This window comes from Cucurbitaria berberidis (genome assembly GCF_010015615.1).
Source record: "Cucurbitaria berberidis CBS 394.84 unplaced genomic scaffold K460scaffold_3, whole genome shotgun sequence".
NCBI lineage: Eukaryota > Fungi > Ascomycota > Dothideomycetes > Pleosporales > Cucurbitariaceae > Cucurbitaria > Cucurbitaria berberidis.
In genome coordinates this window covers 2502507-2523222 of record NW_024468937.1, presented here as the reverse complement: position 1 = coordinate 2523222, position 20716 = coordinate 2502507, and the positions used below count along the sequence as shown (strand labels likewise).

Below are 20716 nucleotides of genomic sequence, written 5' to 3'. Positions count from 1 at the left end.
CTATAGCAAGCTGTAGATGTTCGATTACGAAAAGTTTGGGCGCAGGACGCGACAATGGAGCTGGAGGTGGAGATATATCCTTCTGCCCAGCTTCGTTCTTCTCTCCGTCTGGATGTTGCGGCAAACACAAGTTCTGGCACTCGAAGGCAACGTACCGTATAGTCAAAATGGTGTCGAGCTTCCCACATTCTTTACTCCCTTTACATGCGACCCGAGAACACTTCCACAACGAGTCCGTATGATTCGCCGTACACATGAGGATTATGTCTTGCTAGGACATGGATTCAGCGACGTCATAACAGATTACAATTGGGACACCCAGGGCAACGACGGTTGGGAGAACGACCTTACCCGACAGATGAAGCTGTACTTGAATGCTATCGAGGCACTAGAGCCAAGTCGTGCCATTTTCATTGATCTCGGCGCAAACATCGGCACCCACATGCTTCACCTTGCTTCACGAGGATACGAGACACATGGCTTTGAGCCAGCCTACGCCAATTATGTTCTCACTCATTGCTCTCTTGCATTCAGCGACATTACTGGCCTAGTTCGATTCAATCACTTTGGGCTGGGTGACAAAGTTCAGAGTGTTTGTATGAGCTCTGTCAGCGGAAATATGGGCGACACCACAGTGGCTACCACGCGGCAATGTGGAACGACCGAACGGGCCAACATGGATACTCTTGACAATTACCACCACAAATTTCTTTGGGGTCGAAAAGTTGCTCTCCTCAAGATTGACATACAAGGCTCCGAGATTGCGGCTCTGCAACATGGGAAAACACTATTCGACTCTGACAACGCTCCCGAGGTCGTCATGCTTGAATATGAGCCTATCAGCATTCGAGCGGAAGGCTACGATCCACCCGAGTTGATTAAATATTTTGAGCAACGTGATTACTCTATATGGCACTTTGGAAGCTCGCCATTTGGATCGGTAACGCCCGAATATGCTAACGGGACATCCGTTGCGTGGAAAGAGTCTGACCTGTACACCTTTGATGACGCAGAAGGTGGAATAGGATATTTTAACTTGGTGGCTATTAAAAGGCCTTGGAAAATGAAGGCAGAGAATGCTGGATACAAGTTTACTGGTGGGACCTTGATGAGATCATAGGCATACACATTTGGGGATTTATTTCCCTTGCAGCGCGACTTATCGGGATTAGTGTTAGAGCCATTGACACCTATATATTTCCGTACTTGAAACTATAGATTAAGCCTATGAGGATCTGAGCCGTATCGTCTCTTGAAAGTTTCGTCGTCAGCGCTCGGGCCATTTACTCTGCCTCCTTTACCGACCGCATGAAGCGGGGTAGAATAGGCGGCAGTTGCAGTTCTATTGGTCAGGCCATGTCTTTTGGATCACCTCAAAACTTGGGCTTCAGAACCTGAGTTCTACGGAGGGTAAGTCTCTCACAGCACTTGCATCAGACGCATTGAGAAGGTGCGCGTCTGCCTTCTTTAGTGATATCACCAACACGGCAGATCAGAATATGGAGGAGCACGAGTTGGGCGCAATGAGCCTGAGTATATTGTAAGACTTTCCCTATCTATACGAGATTCCATACCCGAGGTTGCAGTCTGAATCTCCCTGAAGGCAAATCCAACGAAGTCAGCACGAAAAGCCAATATGCCCATCTCACAACAGCGCTAAGAAAATGGATAACATTGCCGAATCCAACTTGGTGGTTTTAGACTCAGCAGCATCATTTAGTAAGTCAGTCACACAACAAATGCGATAGAAACCTCCTAAATAACTAGGCATTGGTACTCAGATTTCCACACATTCCAGCCCGTCCAGTTTCAATTTTACTGCGATGCAGATAGAGATCTCCAATATAACGACAAACCCAGAACTGGCATGATAATACCCGCTACTACTCAAAATAGTCACAGCAAATACCGTGTCATGGAAGGGAAGGCCCTACTTCTGCAGCAGGTGCCTCTTACCAATCTCATCCTCCATACAATATTGCCTGTTTCTGCTTTCTCACAATTGCTCGAAAGTTCAGAGACTTGCGTTTCGTCTACCAAACGTGGGAAACGGTGCAAGACCAGGCTGAAGGAGCCGATGAGTGAAGTTCCCAATATGCTTGAAGACCTGGCCAGTCTCGATTTTCGAGAAGAATGGGACAATGTATACTCCAAGCTTATACAGATTGTCGAGATATTGTTATGTCGGAGTACGCATGGAAGGAAGGCGATTGAAGAGCTGCTAGCACTGAACAATCGGATGATCGAGTGGTTGTACAAAGGGGATGAGAAGAGAGCGAATATATCTGTGGATTCCACCTTGACTCTCATAGAAACGTGGGTCCAGGAACTTTGCAGAAACAGTGACACAACTGTCGCAAAGCTCCGGGATCATCTAGAACAACGAGCCAAGTCTGAATCCGGGGAAGTTGATCAAGCCGAAGCACCGAAGGCTAGAGACGAGGGCGAAGCATTGGCATATGATCCACTAAAGTTGTCTTTGCGGAGCACCCTGAATTCCCCCTTAGATGAGGCCGATAGGATTCAGTATATTCACCACTTTTCACGTTATCAGCCGAAAAACGTTAGTCTTCTTTCGGCGCGCTCAGCAACAACAAGATTAATCAGAACGCCCCTTACCAACACAGAATTAGTTTCGGAATACGTCTACATCTACTGGTGCCCTGGAAATTTTGGCTACGTCAAGATTGGTGTCACAGATGACGTTTCCCAAAGACTAAAGGGTTGGGAGGAACAATGCAAACAAGAAGTCCGAGAGCATTTCCAGCAAGATTCAAGTGAAAGGGTACTCGTCAAACATGCTTTCCGGGTTGAAAAGATAGTTCATACAGCGTTGAAAGAGATTCGATATCAAGAGATAGGCTGCAAAGGGTGCGGAAGGAGACATATCGAGTGGTTTCGTACCAGCCCAGAACATGCTGCACTGGTTATTAAGAAATACTCACCTTGGGCTGCAACAAACCCGTACCCATTTGACAAGTCAGACAATGGTTGGAGACTGGATAAAAAAATTGGGGAACGCGAAGTTGAAGAGCTCACTGAACTAATCGGTAGCCATGAGTCGAAGCACATCTCAAAGTTTCGGAGAAGGACGATTCCTCGCAGAGTTACTACCGGAAAGCAAGGCCCTGGTGAGTTATACGCTAGATGGAAGTACAGTTTCTTTTATCCACTGGCCCAAGGATAAGCTTTTTAGGGGGCGGAAATTCTTCGAGAGACCAAAACCACGTTCACCTACAAGTAGCAGGATTGGTCTGTGAAGGCGAGGAAACTGCAGGACGGGTGCGTCATCACAACTTATTGGCCAATTGACCCAGTCATTGTTCTCTTGTTTAAGGTGCCTGTTGAAAGGAGACGGTCACGTCAATGATCGGACAGAGGTGATGTTAACGGTTTCGCATCATTTATAGCGGTCGAGTCCGCATATTCAAGGGTTGCTGCAACCATATCTATCTGTATTTCATCTGTATCTTTCTAGTTTTCTGTACGCTCTCTGTAATACACAGTAATAGCTTTGTTTCATAACAAGCTCGCTTCCTTTATCCCCTTGGCTAAAACAGTCCCATTCCAATTCTCTCTCACCTGTCCCCAACCCTGATAATTCCAATTCGTAACATAGGCCTCCGCCGTCCCGTTCCCGCCATTGCTCGTCGCATATGCACCCAGAAGTGCACCGGTAAAACCCCAAGAAATTATGTCGCCAGATACATACGCAATCGTCCTAAGCGGAACCGAGCCGTCAGCCGGCCCGGCGCCGAATGCATAGTGCGTTATGTTCACTGTCCTCAGCGTCAGCGTTAGAGGCTTGTAACGCCATGTTTCGTCAACAGGGGCCGTGAAATCGGGTGGGACGCGTATGTGGGATATAGCGTGGAAGCGGAAGTGCGGCACTAGGATGCCATTGGCGGCGAGGGGCAGCATGGCGATGCCGAAGCGGGCGTGGTGATTTTGCGAGAGGAAGAGAGTTATGCCTGCTTCTTCGTTGAGGGTGGTGGGTTGGTAGGCTAGATCGAAAGAGAAGGTGAAGAGCGTGTCGACTTGGCGCCTTGAAATGAAAGTCTGGCCGCCGGGTCCGGGAGAGTTGCCGTCGAGAGCTGTTAGATTAAGCTTTGAGGGCTTCAGGCGGAGCGTGTTTGGGTGGCCTGGAGGGGAGATGGCGTAGTTTTCTACGTTCGGAGGGCGCCAGTAGACGAAGTGTGGGGGTATTGACGAGTTTGGAGGGAATGTGAGCTTATTATCTCCTTCATCGACGAAGGGGCTGCAGTCCTTTGTGAGTAACGATATTCAGCGTGGAGAATATTCCTCGATCACTCACCCATTGCCTGGAAGGTCAAGAATAATGCCAGGTAATGACCATCCTCGCATGTCACCTTGGACCGGGTTGTGGAATACAGGCCAGGTCCCATTTTCCCACGTCACATTGGTAAGGATTGTCTCTCGACCCATGGGAAATGTCAACCATTCGGGACCAGAGCGTACGGCCAAAGCAACGCCCCACCATTGGCCTCGCGCATCTTGGAACAGGTCGGCGTGTCCTACAGCTTGGACTGTAGTGAAGGTCAATTGAGATGCTAAAGCCAACCCGAAAAGACTTACAATATTCTGAGCTGTTTGCGTTTGTCAAAATAGGGTTTACTGAGTTGGGATCGTAAGGCCCATAGAGATCTTTAGAGCGAGCGATCGTCTCCATATGATCCAGGCCGGTGCCACCTCCTACCAGTCAGTCACATAATGGATACTGGTTCTGAATCATACCTTCGGCGATCATCAGGTAGTAGTAGCCATCTTTCCTGAAAATATGTGGACCTTCAGGTGCCTTTGAAGGTAATCAGCATTCCCTTGAGCAATATCTCCCACGGACGTTACTCACGATTCCACCGGTGCCATTCCACAAGTTCGCCCAGTTGCCAAGCAAAGCTCCAGTCTTGAGGTCAACCCTGTTGAGATGGATACCATACCTAAGCGCGAATCAGCACTTGGGTCTCACCTCGAAGCTGCTTTGGCCACTCACGCTACCTTCCAAGCATGGCTGCCCACAATGTACGAGTCCCCTTCATCATCCCAGTGCGGGCTAACGTCATACCCGTTGAAGTCAAAATGCACAGCATTACTCCACTTGTTATTATCCCATAGATCCGGCGTTGAGAAGATAATCTGAACAAAGTCAATTAGTCTCGCTTTTTGATCGAGGAGCTGAGATAAGGGAGCAGGTATAACGTACATTATCCCATCTCGACGAATCATTGGTCGCCTTCTTGTCATGCACCATGGTAGTTAGAAGATAGAATGTGCCATTATGAAAGCGAAGTGCCGGTGCCCAAATGCCACTTGTCGAACCGACGGAGGCCGCAAGCTCGGGTAACTGGGTCTCTCGATTGAGTGCGTGGCCTGTGGTGGTCAGTTGATTTGAGCCAAATGTACAACCCTGAGTGTACCAAAAACCGCACTTGCACCCTAGTATTGCTAAACCATGGCTGTGGTGGTATGTACGTGCAGAGTAAGTTTGGTAGCGAGAGTTTAAATGAAGATGAGGAGGTTGGGGGTAATATAAGGGCCCTGTCAATCGATAAGAGAGTACGAAGATGTTCGGTAGATCTTGTCATGTCGTGTGCCTGGACTTGCAGAAAGAAAGAGGCTAGGAAGTGGAGCAAGCGGCCAGAAAGAGTAATCATATGCTTGAGTCGAAGTAACACCAAGAAAACGAATCAAAAATTCCCATGCGTTACAAACCCAGCAAACAAAAGCATTGTAACATATGAACCAGCAGATTGTGGATGGAGGGGAAACTTACCAATCAATCTCCAATTAGTCAAATCCTTACTTGCATGAATCGGGATTCCAGGAAAGACATTGAAGCTCGAAGATGCACAGTAGAACGTTGAGTCCAACTTGTGGAAGATACAACTTGGATCAGGGTGGAACTAGATCGTCTGTCAGCACCTGTACGACTCTGCTTCTTGATTTTTGTAGAAGGCCCAGAAAAGGTTTTTATCCAACTCACCCCAGGCAAGATAGGATTAAAGAACCTTGAATTGAACTGCTGCGCATACACCAGCCCAGACAGCAGCCAGGTTGTAGCTAACATCAATTTCACCCTCGTCGCCATCAGAAAATGATATAATCTTCCCATATTTTCCCGAATCCAACCAAGTTACGTTACGCTTGCGATATCTTTTCTGTCGTCCGTCGTGTGGAGCAGGCAGTGTGAAGCGAACCGAACATCCAACATGCCACCACAGCCACCAGCTTATACTTCCCCCCACCCAACTACCAACCGGGATGGCTTTCATATTCCCTGTCCTGGCGTCATTACACTGCAGATCCCCTCACCAAAAACGGGGGACTTTATCCGGGATATTTTGTCGAACGATGCTAGAAAGAACTGGAGACATGGAAGCGATTATGACTTGGGGCCGTGGGGTAAACTAGTTTAGAGTTTAGCCTCCTCTCACTTCCCTTGTCACCGAACTTTGAATTGACGTATATTGAAAAAAAAAAGACTGGAACGTAAAGTAACGTGGAAGCGGGGGAGCTAACTAGCCATGTGGAGGAGGAGCTTGAGCAGATGTGTTTGTGTGGGGCGGGCGTGGATTTTTGCATCGGTTAAGGAGCCGGTGGATAAAAGATGTGCAGAGTATCGTGCTGGCATTTCGGGGGCTAGCGAGGAACAGGACAACATGAAGCAACTGTTTCGCCTACACATAGGAAGAGCTTGAGAAACTCACCGTTCCGAATAATTTTACACAGGACACATGTGTGTACCTATGCGCATCGTTATCAACGGCTAGAGAACCTGTTAATGTCGATCTTCACCGCAGACACGCAGCAGCTGATCCAAGTCCGACGACCCGGATTTGAGCTTGCCATTATAAGGAAATTAGATTTCCTACAATGCTATTACTACCTAGAATGTACGCCAACTTTACTTGTGCTATCTTATATCACATTTTGATGTCATGGCTTCCTAAGTTAAGACATTTCGGATTGGACAGTTCTACCACCAGCATTTCGTGGGTAAAGGCATGGCTTCAAAAGGATGTTAAGGATGTGGAAGAAGTAAACAGAAAAGGAGGGGAGGCATAGCAGGCAAACCTCCCTGTTGAAGCTGTGCAGGAACCAGTACTTTGATAATCTTACTATCGTTTCTAAATCACCATCAAAATCTATCAAATAGTGTCTCTTTCTCTTTCGCATAATAAATGACACGGTAATATGTAGGAGTACGCTTATCTAGTGCTAGCGGAACGGCCTTTGGGCAACGTCTGCATCTAAGACTGCGCACTGGTTCGTTATACTTGGAGTTACTATTTAAAAAGAAAATGATAGTATGACTAACGTGTTTTGATTGGTACTGGTAGGGTGTTGAGCGCGTTTGGTAATGCTACTATGCGGGTAGGTGTCAGCTTCGTCTCGGCTTCGTACTTATGCCATTGGCTACTAAGTACAATTTAGATGACGCCTGCATTAGTGCTCTAGTCAGCTATGAAGTTAGGGTAGACGAGCTTATAAGAGTCCTAAGCTATCGCATAAACACTCAACACGTTTATATCTAGTCACCAAGCTTGTTTCGTTCAATATAATTACAATCTCTACACCTTCGTCATACTCAAAGTACCACCACAAAACCGGTCATAGCCCACACTAGGGTGTAGGTGCTGTTGAATTCATCTCGACAACAGCATCATCATCTATGTCACTTTTCAGCAATTACACCGCCACGATGAAAGCGTTTGCAATTTTTCTCATCGCAACTCTCCTCGGTGCAAATGCTGCAGTCCCAACCGTCACCCCAAAGCTCATCAGCATACCCCAAAACTGCGGGTACTGGCCTTCCGGTCGTTTCTTAATCGTCGTCGACTCTGCCGAAGACCCCGCAGTGAACGGCTTACCCGCGCAACCCTACGACATCATCTTCCCCTCTAAAGTCCTTCCCCTGTTAGCCATCGACCTCCGCGCATCCCGTCGCATCGCCAAATCAGTCTTTGCTTGCGACGCTGGCCAAGCTGTGATATCTTCTTCGCCCGTATTTAAGAAACTTGGGATCTGCCAGGACCGTGAGAATGGGCACATCTTAATCGATGCGCCTGCAGAAAAAGTGTTGGTTCCGGAACTGTACAGGCATGTCGTGGATGGAAAGGAAGTGGACGGGCTCTACGTTGGAGCGAAGAATCAGACGACTTGGGGTTTTCGGTACACCCCGTCAAGCTGCTATGCAAATGCGACGGTGTCTACAAGGGACTATTACGAAGTAAAACTTTTGGGGTTGCCGGAGAGTAAGTATGACACTGCGGGATACGAAGTAGAGTTTCAAGGCTTCTTAAAGGTTGTAGAGTGGTGATGACATAGCAGCGTGGAGCAGAACAGATACTTCACTGGTCCAACACTCAAAATGTTGTGGATTAGAAAATTTGCCTCTGATGTGTAGGCTATATCGTATCTCCGTTGATCTTGTTACAAATATAATAGTGTGTTTACTTCTTCCCTTCTAATGATCCTAACAGTTTTACTTACAAACAAGACGGACTTATTAGCCTTGGGCTCCCAAACGCTCCCTCAATGTCTTTCCCTCATACTGCCCCCTAAAAGTCCCGCGGCGCTCTCTTCCAGGGAAGATATGTGTTGACAAATTTCGGCGTGTACCTATTGAAAGTAGTCAAATAGCCGCAAACCCATCCGTAGCCACCCACAGCCTTTAATCACTTTTGCAAGCCATCAGCAACGACTTAGATCTGCCACAATGAAGACACTCCACGCAGCCTGTGCCTAGCTTCTTCTTAAGTCTTGTCCTATATTACCGCGCATACGTGTCAAAATCATGAAGCTTGTGTTCGAGTAATAGTAGTATCATTGTTAATCCCAATAAACAAGGGCATATAGAACAGTCTGTTGGTACAGGTAATCTATTACCTATCTTGCCTGACCGCAGCTTATTCTACAACGAGTCATTACTTTTTAGATCCCCCTCTCTCGCTCTGAATGTCCAGCTACAACAATATCCATCAATCCACCAAGTTCATCAGAAGTATATCTAATCTTAGCAGGCGCTTAACGCTAAACTGGTAAACGATCCCTTAAGATATGCATTGCCAAACAACAACTGACTGCGCCTTGTGTGTGTAAAAATGACATTACTTTACGTCCATCATGAATGCTAGATGGAGGAATCAACCACACCACCCTATCCTTTTCGGTAGACACTATAATGTGATTGTTGATATGAATGCAAAACGCCCCGTTCCAATGTTCTCTAGTAAAGATGAAAACTCCGATTGTAATGCGTAAAATGGATATGTGTACAGAATATATAAGTCAAATGTAGCGTAGCGTAGCGTGTCCCGGACGACCAAGCGTTAGATGGTTGTAGGTAGGGGGTCTCAATGTTGCGCGACAATGGTCTTTGACAAATTCGATCGCTGCGGAGTCGCGTCTTTCCGAAGTTGACGGACCAGGGCTTCGAGTTTGCGACGCTCTTCTTGTTCAGTCTACGGGTTTGTTAGCATATATTATCCATTGAAATTCTGCGCGATAGTACGGTACTCACTCTAAGTGCTTTGAGTCCCTCCGATGTCCGATCCCTCATCATCTTCCTGAAATCTTCCCTTAGCATCCGGATACTCGTAGCCCCTAGATCCAGCTGGCCGGCCCCGCCATTCGGCATCCCTGGACTCCTGACGCCCAGCCATTTGACCTTCTCGTCACTCAGTTCGCGCTCTAGCGCCTCTTTCTCATCTCTTAGCTTGTCGATCTGGCTCTCAAGCACATCCCGATCTTTCTCATTCTGTATAGCGTCGCGAGTGAGCGCTTCATATTCGCCGGCCATACCAGAGAGCTCAGCCTTGAGGTTGCGCTCTGAGTTGCGCGCTTCCGCTTCGGATTGCGAGGCTGCGTCTTGGACTTTTCGGAGAGCTTCAATTTCGTCTCTGAGAGCCTGGTTTCTGTCGCTCAGCTCGTCTAGCTCTCGTTTGATGGCCGGATTCGCGGCAGAGTCGGCCGCGCGTTGGGCTCGAGTGCCGTATGCACCGTCAAGCTCGGCTTTGGCGAAGGTGAGTTCGGTGGTGAGGCGCACAATTTCGCCTTCAAGACTGCGGAACTCTTCTTCTTTGGCGTTGAGCGCATTCGTCGCGTCCAGAGATCGAGCCTCTGCAGCTTCCTTTTCAGCTGTTACTTTCATGAGTGCTGCTGCAGCTTGGTTGATCTTCTCCGCAGACTCTGCGAGCTCGGCTTGAATTGTTAGGGATTCGACACGAGCACTGTCTTGGGTCTCTCGTAGCTCATTCTCGGTTTCCCGTAGGTTATTCTCAGTTTCTCGTAGGCTATTCTCAAGGGTAATAGCGCGCTCTTGTGCGTCCCGAACATGAGCCTCATAAGCAGCGCTACGTCCCTCGACTTCACGAGATTGCACATTGAACGCAGTGTTGCGCTCCTGGTGATCCTTGAGTTCCTTTTCGTATGTGGTGCTCCGTTGCTCAACGTCTCGTAGCTGATTCTGATAACTAACGGCTTGTTCCTGCACGTCCTTGAGTTGGTTCTCATAAGCCGTGGCACGTGTCTTGGCTTCTTTGAGTTCGGTTTCGAAAGCCATAGCACGTTCTTGCATGTTGATAAGCTGTGCCTCGAGCCCGGCGTTACGCTCTTGTGTCTCCCGCATTGCTTGGGCCTCAGCCTGAGCCTTCGGCTCGTCGAACTGTTGGAGTTGGCTCATTGCGCGCTCTAGCTCGTCTTCCATGGACATCTTTTCAGACCTTGCGCTAAGGACCTGCACGTTGAGCCGCTCGAAATCAGCCTCTTTCTGAGCATCTGATTTGCTGTTCAGCTCGCGTTGCTGTTTAATCTGTCGCATCAGGACCGATTGCTTGTCCTTGAGGCTGGTAGCACGGCTGAATAGCCATTGTACCTTTGCTGAGAAAGCAGGTAGCGAGAAAGATTCGTTGGCGTTGTAATCTTCATCAGGCGACAGCTGTTCGTCCGCGTCTGGATCCTCTGCGAGTAAACGGCGACGCTCTCGTTTTCGTTCCCGTGCCTGCTCCTCACCAGCTAGAATAATCTGCCAGAGGCCGATCAATGTGGTCTCATACTTCTCTGCTTGCTCCGAGTCTGGGTTGCTGGGGGCTTTCGATTGTAGCTCATCAATTTGGCTGCTCAGCGAGTAGTGAACCTGTTCGAGGTTATAGAAGGAATCTTCCAGGTAACTAAGTTGTTCAGTCGAGCCGCTACCAGTAATAGCAGGTGGAGGTGGGATTTGATTGGCGCCTTCAGCATTCGTCCGACTCAGTACGGCGTACAGCTGATTGTTGATGCCCCCGAGACGACCTTCCACCTCGCTCGACGAGTGCCTCGACTTCTTGTGCATGTTGGCATGCTCAGCGCTAATGCTACGGAGGCCTTCATCGAGAAAGTCGAGCTGGCGATCTACGGTCGCAGCGTCCGGGACACCCTCGAGTGCTAGTGGTGGGAGAGCATATTCACGTTCCTGTTCCGGACTGACTTGGACAATGAGCGTCCGCAGCTTCTCATTCATTTCTTCGAGACGCTTTGCCGTCGAGGTCAGGGCTGGTTCCTGGCGCTCAGTAGGTGGAGAGTGGTGGTAGGTCCCGTTTTGTAGCACATTCATGAGACTGTCGAGATTCTCTGGCGACCTGTAAAAGCTGCGTTCGTCGAAGTCACCCTCGCCTCGAGTGCCGTTTCCCCGGCCAAACTCATATGCGTTCAGGCTGGCTGGGCTGTCTGGTCTTCGAGATACCTCGTCCGACATGGCTGAGTTCTCGATGCGGCTTTTGGGGCCCTTGTGCGTTAGCTGGAGTACAGCGGCGGTATGCATCAGCAGCTGCATATCAATCATGCGCATGCGAGATTCGATTTCCAGCAAGTCTCGGATGAGTTCCTCGACCTTCTTGTTGCTTACATCCAGTCCCTCTTGCGACTGGACATCGTGCTCCTGGGCTCCATCACTGCCCTTGCTGCTTAGACCCCTCGTGTGCCTAATGCCTTTCTTGGACGCCAATCGACTGAGGGAGCGCGTTGCATCGCGGATCTTCGTCTCCGACTCCAACTTCTTCCTCACGGTGCCCAGTCGCGCATCGAGCGTCTTCTGCTCCTGCTTTAGCGCATCCACTTCTTCCACGGTCAGAATGTCAAAGTACTGGCTGTCTGCTATGGCCGTCTCCACCAGCAGGTGCATAGCCACGGGATCTGTATGCAGCGCGTCGGAGCTTCGTTTTCGCATTTCTTGTGGGGTGTAGCCGCCGTTCTCGCGCACCGTGTCTCTGCGGCCAGAATCAAAGACATTGGGCGGTGGAATGAAGGCGCTGGCGCCGAATCGCGGGGAGATTTGGTAGGCCATGGGAAAGAAGCTGGGTGACGGTGCCCCTAGGCTAGACGGGTAGTTTGAAGAGGGCGAAGGGAAGTCATATAGCGGCCGAGGACTGAGGGCGTCCCCCGCGTAGGGGTATTGGGTGCGCAGGCCATTGCTTGCCATGTTCGCCATGATCGCTCTCGGCGCAGGTCGCGGTGGGACTACAAAGGCGGAGTCGCGGGTGCGTGTAGGCGCAGTAAGGGTGCGGATGGAGAGGGCGACGGGGGCGGCGTAGAGCAGGAGTCGCGCAGCCAGCTGGTGCAGATGGGGGCTCACGGAGAGCGACTGTGAGGCATTCTCAAGAGGAGGATTTGGGTTTGTAGCCAGGGGACACTGGACATTTGTTTTCCACGCGGCTCTCCTCTCCCAACAAACGACGGACGGGCATTAGGGGTCGCGCACTACCAGGTACGGTTACGGTTGGTTTATTAGTAGCTCGGGCGGGTAGACAGGCATGTGAGCCCTTGGCAGGCACCGTAAACTCCCCACCTACGGCGCCTTGGAGCCTCGTATTCGTTGTCTTCTGCTTGACGACATAATACGAGGCCCCCGCTCTCAGCTTTTTGTGCTGCAGGAGAGGCTCCGCGTCGTGAAGCCACATATTGACATATTCCCCGTGGCACGCTGTCACAGCCCACATCTCTGACGGCTGAATTGGGATTTGCACACTGTCGCCGATCGCTCAATTTTGTAGCTCCTACGATCAGCATCATGGCTGCCGAGCAACACAGGTCGGCATACTCCAAGGAGCAGATGGCGAGATACTTGGACCGTCTCAAATTGCCCCATGGGGAGCGACACTTTGATGTCGCGGCATTCAACCCCAATGATGCGCTTGCCTACCTTGCCCTGTTGCAGAAACACCATCTCGCTGAGATACCCTTTGAGAATCTAACCCTACACTACTCAGTACATCGGCAAGTCTCCCTCCACCCCGAAGAGCTGTTCAAGAAGATCATTGGGGACAACAATGGCCGTGGGGGCTATTGTATGGAGAACAACGGCCTATTTGGGACTCTGCTCCACTCGCTTGGCTTCAACGTCTACTCGGCAGGCGCTCGCGTTTTCGACCATGGGCAGTGGACTGGTTGGAGTCACATGGTCAACTTCGTTAAGATTGGCGGAACCAAATATCACGTAGACGTAGGCTTTGGAGCCGAGGGCCCAGTCGTGCCAATGCCGCTGGATCGCTCGGGCGCGATACAGCAGCACATTAGCCCAGCCACGACACGGCTTCAATATCGCAACATTCCTGGCACCACCGATCCTGATCAGCGTTTCTGGGTCTATGAGTACCGAAGAAACGGCGCCAGTGACTGGGAGATCAAGTACTCGTATACCGAGCTGGAGTTCTTCCCACAAGACTATGCCGTCATGAACTATTTCACGAGCACCACCCAACGGACTTTCTTCACGCGAATCGTCGTAGTGGAGAAGAAGATACTGGGACGTGACGGGGACATGGCTGGGAATCTGATATTGATGGGAAATAGTCTAAAGCGGAGGATACACTGGGAGAAGGAGAAGGAGGTCGAGTTTCATAGCGAAGCAGAGAGGCTGGACGCTCTACAAAAGTACTTCAATATCAGCTTCGGGGCGGCCGAGCGGGATGGCATTCGTGGGCTTCCATCAGAGATCAAGTAGCTTTCCAGACTGAACAAGAGAAGTTTGGCATTCTCGATTTGGATGTGTATCATTTGTTATGGAATCTAGTGTTCTTCTGTCGCTCGCACCCGGCTTATAGGAATCGCTGCTCGCACTGTCTGATGTCAGTCCTGTCGTCTCCGGGTGAATCGCAATCCATACCCTCCATGGGTTGTTTAGCTCAAATCCGGCGGGGGCTATCGGCTTGTCTGTCTGTCCTCGCGCAAAGCCCGTCAATCGTCGGTCGCGTTCCATCACTGCCGTCTGGTGAGTATAGTCGAATCAAGTCATCGTGGAGTTGTCATACTTTGCTGTACAATTGTTAGCAAGACCCAAAACGCTGCGTCCAGATGGCTACTCACCCTATCCCATTGGTCGATTCCTCGTCTCGCCCTCTTTCCACCATTCTGCATTTCCCTGAGCTTCCCGACGGATATGGCGCTGAATGCGAAGAACTGCAGCACCACGTTAGCACCCCTCCACGGCGGCCAATGGGTCCAGTCAACGTACGCCAGTCATGATCGCATACGGCAAAAAAGCCTCGAATGGGATACCCATGGTGGCGGTAGTGTCAGCAGTCGTCGTCGTGAGTTGCGGGGAGGCGGCTGGTGGTGAACGGCGAGCTTGAGGGATGGAGGTGAGAGGAGGCGCTCGGTCCGGCCTTGGCTTCGACCCCCGAGCGTGCACCTCGCAGCCAAAGGGTGCCATTTCAGACGGGCGAATTTCATCTCCCACGCACTCTACAGACGAGCTACAATTATTCCCCGTGTCGCCCAGCATCCCACTTTCATACGAACCGCAAACATTGGCACCTTTGCGCCTCGACACGCCCCAATAATTGCGCGTGGCTGCGACGGCACACCACCACCTCCCCCACTGCCACCCACAACGCGACTGCGAGCCTCCGACATCACACGCTGGCGCCTTTGGGCCTTACGAAGCTACGTCACGACCCAGATACACGATATTGACGCGGTGGACGGTTTCACGGGTTACCACAACGCGCTACGACTCCCGCACGACGCGACGAGAAGCGCTACATGAATACGCCGCCAAAGTACCTACTACTCTTCACGCGGCCGATGTGATAGAGGTCCTACTACACCTGGGTTGTGACACTGGCGTTTCTGGCATCCAAACTGGCGGCTGTCGTCTCCTTCGCCATGGCGGAGCCCGCCCGGCTCATGGGCCAAGCCGCAAGCAACACCGACCAGGACGACATGGATGTGGATGGAGAATACGAAATGGACGATGCGGAATATGAGCAACCTCCCGCTGAGGACAACAATCCAGATGCAAATGGCCACACAACTGATGCAGAAGGCTCAGATGTCGATGCCGAGGGCGAGGAGGTAGACGACGACGAGGACGAAGCTGAGCCTGTTGGCGCTGTCAAGATAGCCCTGCGGAGGCGCACAGCTTTCGACGACGAGGAAGACGACGACGACGACGACGACGAGGATGACGCCGTAGGAGATTCGTCCTCAGATGCCAAAACTAGCGACAGCGAGCACGCATCAAGCAGCGCCGAATCTGAAGGGGAGCACCCATGGCAGGCCGAGAGCGACGGCGAAGAGAAGGCAGAAGTCGCAACATCATATACCATGGCGTGCACGTGAGTATCAGTCGGGTAACATGGGAAAACGGAACATGCATTTGCTGACAATGGAATAGATACTGCAATAAGGACGAGGATAACGATCCAAGTCCAGAGTTTGAAGAATATCTCGCATGCGTCGAGTGTGGGGAGAATGGTGCGTAATTTCATGGAATGTTTGACTTTACGAGCTCGGGTAGCTGACATCTTGTTCCTGCAGCACATCGGCAATGCGCCCGCGCCGCTAATACGCTTAGTCCCGATGACGGTACGTCCGCCTTCCAGCATGTTCATATCACTTCTGCTAATGTTCCATTTTAGACGTAGAGCATTGGCGCTGCACGGCCTGCATTCAAGATGATCTTCATGCCGAAAAAGAGTCAGAACAGGCCCGTAAGAGTCGTAGGCAATCATCCTTACCCAAGCTCACCAAGGAGTTACTGCCTGCGCATCGTGGCGTAGACCCAGCAGGACACTCTATTTTCAAAGAGCTAATCCTCCCCGATGAACCAGCAGATGGAACAAGATCGCTACGTCACAAACGTAAATCATCACATGAAGATGAGCTTCCACTCCCGCCAAGGCAAACAAGAAAAAAGCGGAGACCTTCAGAAGCCTCCAAATCGGAAGCGGGACCATCAGTAGCTGCATCCTCGCCCCGACCGCCTTCGAGAAGTGTCCGAAGTATCCGTAGTGTCATGACAGATGGCCACGAAAGCGAGGGTGATGCGGAGCCTTCTGGCTCCGACCAAGAGGCTTCCCGCTTACGTTCATCGCGCGCACGCCGTGGACAGCCTAAGAGGACTGACAAACGGCCACTCGCTTGGATCGAAGAATCTCAAGGTCTCAGCTTGATCATCGTCTTTCACCTTAACAACGAGAAAGTGCAAAAGATCGTCACGTCTAAGCCGAAAAAGAAGACTCTCACCCTAGAACAGGAGAGACAGGAACGACGGCGAGAGAGGGATAGGGAACGGCGCGAACGCAATCGTCGGGCTGCACAAGCTGCAAGAGAATCCCCAGAAGTGTCTCACTATCCGACCATACACGCTCAACATCCTACACCGTTCCAGGGCTTCACAGACAGGGAGCCAGACGAGACCAAGAGCAAGCCATACGGTGGTGTCCTCTCCGAGGCTGATGCTGATACCTCGAAGACATACCCTTCACAAGCTGACAGGAAGCGGTTTGAAGAGGCTCGCATAAAAGCGGAAGAAGCTTGGAAAGAGAAGCAGACTGCCCTCTACGCTCATTTAGAACCTGCGAAACTATCGAAGCAACCAACTGCTGCAAGTAAAATCAAGTGTGTCAATTTTGGTGGATGGGAGATTGACACCTGGCACGCGGCGCCTTATCCAGAGGAATATAGCAAGAACAGGGTGCTATATATTTGCGAATTTTGTCTCAAGTATATGAATTCTGACTACGTCGCATGGCGACATAAGGTAGGCATAAATATTCTCACTTGTGATTACAAGTACTAACAAAAGTCAGCTTAAATGCCCCGCGAAGCACCCTCCAGGTGACGAGATTTATCGCGACGGCAAATACTCCTTCTTTGAGGTGGACGGCCGAAAGAACCCCGTCTACTGTCAAAACCTCTGCCTACTCGCCAAGCTGTTTCTCGGGTCCAAAACGCTATACTACGATGTTGAACCGTTCCTCTTCTACGTCATGACCGAAAACGACAATTACGGCTGTCATTTCGTTGGCTATTTTTCGAAGGAGAAGCGGCCCAGCTCGCTCAACAACGTCTCGTGTATCCTTGTGCTACCTATTCACATGCGCAAAGGCTACGGACAATACCTGATCGAATTCTCTTATCTTCTCACACGCGTCGAGAGGAAGACGGGAAGTCCTGAGAAGCCGCTTAGTGACATGGGTCTGGTAAGTTATCGGAAGTACTGGCGACTCGTTCTATGCGAAGAACTACTGCAGCAGAAAGGACCGATCAGCATCTCAGCTATATCAGATCGTACTGGTATGACGCCTGATGACATTGTGTCAGCTTTGGAAGGCTTGCGTGCTCTCGTGCGCGATCCTGTCACAAAGAAGTACGCACTACGATTGGACCTCAATTACTTCAAGCAGTACATGGAGAAGTGCAACGCTGCAGGCAACCCAAAGATCGATCAAGAATGCCTCGTCTGGACGCCGTATGTCATGGGGCGCCTAGGCCAATACGAAGACGGACCCGCACTGCAGACAGTACAGCAACGTGATGAGGTTGAAGAAGAGGACAAGCCAGTACCGGAAGAGGGCGTGCAGATGGACATGGCTGCCAAAGCCAATGGCACGGGCGACGAGGCCGACCCAGCCATGCCTGACCTACATGCAGAAGAGTCACTGAACGGCGGCTCGCCTGCACCTGGCACACCGCTTGCGAATGGCAGTACTGAAGCTCTTGCCGGCTCACAGATGGATGAACCTTCCATCCCACCTTCACGCTACGAGATCTTCCCTCCTGTCCCTGGACAGCCCGCGCAGAAACGCCGGCCAGGACGACCATTTGGTGCGCGACGGCGCACCAGCACGCCAAATCGTGTACGCAACACATCGCTGTCTATTCATACAGCCCCTATATCGAAAATGCAGCTTTCACCCAGTAGAGGTGCGAAATCATCACCCCTTATAAACGGCAATCTTACCCCGAGTACGATTCCACTTCGACGGACGAGGAGCAGACTAGCCGAGAGCGTCACGAATGGTGATGACGTTGATGAAGGAGACGCTGTCAAAGCCGTCATTATTAACGGGCGAAGAAGCACCAGGAGCTCTGCTAGTTCGCTGGGTAGTCCACGCAACGGCAAAGATCTGAAGGGCAAGGGGAAAGCAATGGTTGTTGAGGTTGAGGAAGCACAGGATGAGGATATTGATGCAGACGGCGATTACGATGAAGATGGCGACATGGACATCGATGCGGAAGGCGAAGAAGACGATGACATTGTCATGGCGAATGCTTGATCTGGTCGCCTAACTCCTACTCTACTTTCACGACATGAAAAGAAACGCGCAAACCCATGTTGGCGTTCAGGGTTCTCGCGTGCTCCCCCTATATTGGAGAGCGGCATTTTTTTCGCTTGAGTGGGCTGCTTGTTCGGCCTCCTCTGTAGTTTTACTTTTTTTCAATATTGCACTTAGGGAGATACCTTGGGAAACGGGGAGTTTATCAATGCTCCATACTTCAATTCTATCTATTACGGAACCCCACTTTTTGAACTTCTCCGTCCCATCATGGAAATCTCGCTACTGGCGGAAGTCAGCTATTTCCTATACACATGTAATGCAGTTTTTTTTTCTGGCCCACAACACCGTACATCCATGTTTGTCATTCGGCATGTACTATTCCTCCGCCTCCGTCGCCCCCCGTATAACAACCTAAGCCTAAACCACCTCTTAGCCTTACCCTACCGCACTAGCGTAGCAATATAGATTAAGTGCCTGTCAGCTTACTCGACTTAGCCCAATACGATGATCGATTGCGATCCGCCCACCGGTTCAAAGGCAGGTAAACTGTGGAGATGTAGAAGAATTCCTTTTTGGCCCCCAAGAAGTGGCTCGAACAGGACGTTGGGCATTTGAATTTTGGCTTTCGACGTCTTGTTTAGGGGCATGCTGCTCGTGTAGTAATAGTACTGAGGTTGTATAGCGGTAAGATGATTGAGTGAGGAACCAGGTTGGAAGGGTTTGTAGATGGGGAAAGGCGTATAAAAAGCTCAGTAGGGCGCGAGTTTTGCAAGAGTATCGCTCAGATTCCTCATCTCCTCATACCTCGTCGAAATAACTCACCATGCATCCTCTTATCGCCGCTATCGTGGTGTCCATAACCACTCTCTCAGCCACCGCCACCGCCATAGCAGTCCCCGAAGCCCCACTCCTCCACTCAGACTTCTCCTTCTCCGCCTGGGTAGACAGTCTCATCGCGGACCCCAGCACGGCTCTAACACCCTCTGAAGCCATCGCAGCTTTCAACTCCTCCCTCACCTCATCTTCCTCTGCGCTCTCCAAGCGCCAGGAATTCCGCAACTGCAACCAAAAGGGCTCGCGGCCTGCCAAAGTTCCCGAAGCAGTCTGGTGCATTAATTACCTTGCGGACCGGGGCCGGAAGGGCGAGACGTGCGATTTGGGCACGCAGTTTGTTGCCAAGGCGCAGTGTACGTGGTATGATGCGCAGATTGTTAGTATTAGAACGAGGGGGGCATTAACGGGGATAAATTGGTATGTTTTTGTTTTGCTTTTTAACTTCACCACTTCTGTTTCTTCTTCTTTTTCTCTTGTTATTTTGAGTTCTACTACCTCGAATACACAGGATATAGACTTGGAGAAGTTAACTTGCTGACACGGTGGGGTTTGCTTGTAGCAATGAAATTGCCAAAGCTGGAGGTTCGATTATGGATCACTGTTTTCGCGCCGATAATACGGTGGCCGGCGAGGCTCATGTTGGAGCTGTTACTATTCAATTACAGATGCCCCTCGTCTAGCATGTTTATTTGCTAGTGCAATGGATTGTGTTTTATCCTGTAGGTAGTGGAGTCGGTTTGAATTGGCAGGTGTGTTAGTTAGTACAGATTGAAGAGGGAGATGGGAAGAACGGATGATGGTGTCTTCTAGCTTGTTGAGAAATATATACGAAATTGGAGAATCAAGGATTCGAAACGAAGTTCTTTCAAATTGCTGGGGTTAGGGAACGCAACAATACTTGATTAGCGCAATCGTACTCATCAGACAAAGAATTCTAGGGATCACAGTCGAAAAATATTGTCTAAAGAAGTCTTGAGATATCTAGGGCAGTGCTGCATGTGGATCAAATGTTAAATGCACACTTGCCGTTGTTTACGTTATAACTCGTCGCAAATGTAAGCTCCGTCAGTTATGTTTTTCTTCGCATACTTACTTTCTTGTTTTAATTGATGTCTTAAAGTCTGTAATATGACAATCCTGGGGCGATGTTGGTGAGTAAAGAGAAGAGAAGACCTTTGAATTTGCCTATTACAGTGTTGTCGCTAGACTTCAAAAGCACGGCGAAGGAAATTTCTTACAGCGGTTTATTGCTTTGTGAACATTAATAGGAAAGCTCAAAAATATTTTTCAGCTTTAGCACACACTTGTTAATAAGTACTCAA

At 50.2% G+C, this 20716-nt stretch overlaps 9 protein-coding genes across 9 annotated transcripts; 6 read left to right on the top strand and 3 right to left on the bottom strand.

The window, feature by feature from the left end:
- Window positions 1-16: 16 nt before the first annotated feature.
- Window positions 17-1120, top strand: K460DRAFT_416660 (uncharacterized protein; the record flags this gene model as incomplete). Its single annotated transcript, XM_040937824.1, has 1 exon — window positions 17-1120. The coding sequence occupies one exon, from the start codon at window positions 17-19 to the stop codon at window positions 1118-1120; it is 1104 nt and encodes a 367-aa protein (XP_040787956.1).
- A 975-nt stretch (window positions 1121-2095) lies between these two features.
- Window positions 2096-3187, top strand: K460DRAFT_416659 (DUF1766-domain-containing protein; the record flags this gene model as incomplete). Its single annotated transcript, XM_040937823.1, has 1 exon — window positions 2096-3187. The coding sequence occupies one exon, from the start codon at window positions 2096-2098 to the stop codon at window positions 3185-3187; it is 1092 nt and encodes a 363-aa protein (XP_040787955.1).
- K460DRAFT_430283 (glycoside hydrolase family 43 protein) lies at window positions 3022-6085 on the bottom strand (the record flags this gene model as incomplete). The annotated part of the gene is made up of 9 exons (XM_040938321.1): window positions 3022-4258; window positions 4316-4547; window positions 4597-4713; window positions 4756-4816; window positions 4871-4958; window positions 5012-5154; window positions 5222-5388; window positions 5792-5921; window positions 6002-6085. The coding sequence occupies 9 exons, from the start codon at window positions 6083-6085 to the stop codon at window positions 3520-3522; spliced, it is 1761 nt and encodes a 586-aa protein (XP_040787954.1). The 3' UTR covers window positions 3022-3519.
- Window positions 6086-7720: 1635 nt separating this feature from the next.
- K460DRAFT_285910 (uncharacterized protein) lies at window positions 7721-8338 on the top strand (the record flags this gene model as incomplete). The annotated part of the gene is made up of 1 exon (XM_040928848.1): window positions 7721-8338. The coding sequence occupies one exon, from the start codon at window positions 7721-7723 to the stop codon at window positions 8336-8338; it is 618 nt and encodes a 205-aa protein (XP_040787953.1).
- Window positions 8339-9374: 1036 nt separating this feature from the next.
- Window positions 9375-12475, bottom strand: K460DRAFT_286429 (involucrin repeat protein-like protein; the record flags this gene model as incomplete). Its single annotated transcript, XM_040928887.1, has 2 exons — window positions 9375-9482; window positions 9542-12475. The coding sequence occupies 2 exons, from the start codon at window positions 12473-12475 to the stop codon at window positions 9375-9377; spliced, it is 3042 nt and encodes a 1013-aa protein (XP_040787952.1).
- Window positions 12476-12883: 408 nt separating this feature from the next.
- K460DRAFT_366280 (arylamine N-acetyltransferase 1) lies at window positions 12884-14384 on the top strand. The gene is made up of 3 exons (XM_040933337.1): window positions 12884-14111; window positions 14159-14253; window positions 14359-14384. The coding sequence occupies exon 1, from the start codon at window positions 13064-13066 to the stop codon at window positions 13994-13996; it is 933 nt and encodes a 310-aa protein (XP_040787951.1). The 5' UTR covers window positions 12884-13063; the 3' UTR covers window positions 13997-14111; window positions 14159-14253; window positions 14359-14384.
- K460DRAFT_285676 (uncharacterized protein) lies at window positions 13982-14554 on the bottom strand (the record flags this gene model as incomplete). Its single annotated transcript, XM_040928836.1, has 3 exons — window positions 13982-14253; window positions 14355-14451; window positions 14507-14554. 3 exons carry the CDS (start codon window positions 14552-14554, stop codon window positions 13982-13984), a joined length of 417 nt encoding a protein of 138 aa, XP_040787950.1.
- A 147-nt stretch (window positions 14555-14701) lies between these two features.
- K460DRAFT_366277 (uncharacterized protein) lies at window positions 14702-19045 on the top strand. The gene is made up of 5 exons (XM_040933336.1): window positions 14702-15611; window positions 15671-15750; window positions 15814-15861; window positions 15915-17038; window positions 17088-19045. The coding sequence occupies exons 1-5, from the start codon at window positions 15160-15162 to the stop codon at window positions 18555-18557; spliced, it is 3174 nt and encodes a 1057-aa protein (XP_040787949.1). The 5' UTR covers window positions 14702-15159; the 3' UTR covers window positions 18558-19045.
- Window positions 19046-19163: 118 nt separating this feature from the next.
- K460DRAFT_366273 (uncharacterized protein) lies at window positions 19164-20347 on the top strand. Its single transcript, XM_040933335.1, has 2 exons — window positions 19164-19811; window positions 19954-20347. Exons 1-2 carry the CDS (start codon window positions 19384-19386, stop codon window positions 20072-20074), a joined length of 549 nt encoding a protein of 182 aa, XP_040787948.1. The 5' UTR covers window positions 19164-19383; the 3' UTR covers window positions 20075-20347.
- Window positions 20348-20716: the final 369 nt, after the last annotated feature.

Excerpts from the sequence above, each read along its gene's own strand:
- K460DRAFT_366273 (XM_040933335.1), top strand. The coding sequence starts at position 19,384 with ATGCATCCTCTTATCGCCGCTATCGTGGTGTCCATAACCACTCTCTCA. Across the intron at positions 19,812-19,953 it reads GCATTAACGGGGATAAATTG|CAATGAAATTGCCAAAGCTG; the intron begins GTATGTTTTTGT and ends GTTTGCTTGTAG.
- K460DRAFT_366277 (XM_040933336.1), top strand. The coding sequence starts at position 15,160 with ATGGCGGAGCCCGCCCGGCTCATGGGCCAAGCCGCAAGCAACACCGAC. Across the intron at positions 15,612-15,670 it reads TCATATACCATGGCGTGCAC|ATACTGCAATAAGGACGAGG; the intron begins GTGAGTATCAGT and ends ACAATGGAATAG. Across the intron at positions 15,751-15,813 it reads CGTCGAGTGTGGGGAGAATG|CACATCGGCAATGCGCCCGC; the intron begins GTGCGTAATTTC and ends TTGTTCCTGCAG.
- K460DRAFT_366280 (XM_040933337.1), top strand. The coding sequence starts at position 13,064 with ATGGCTGCCGAGCAACACAGGTCGGCATACTCCAAGGAGCAGATGGCG.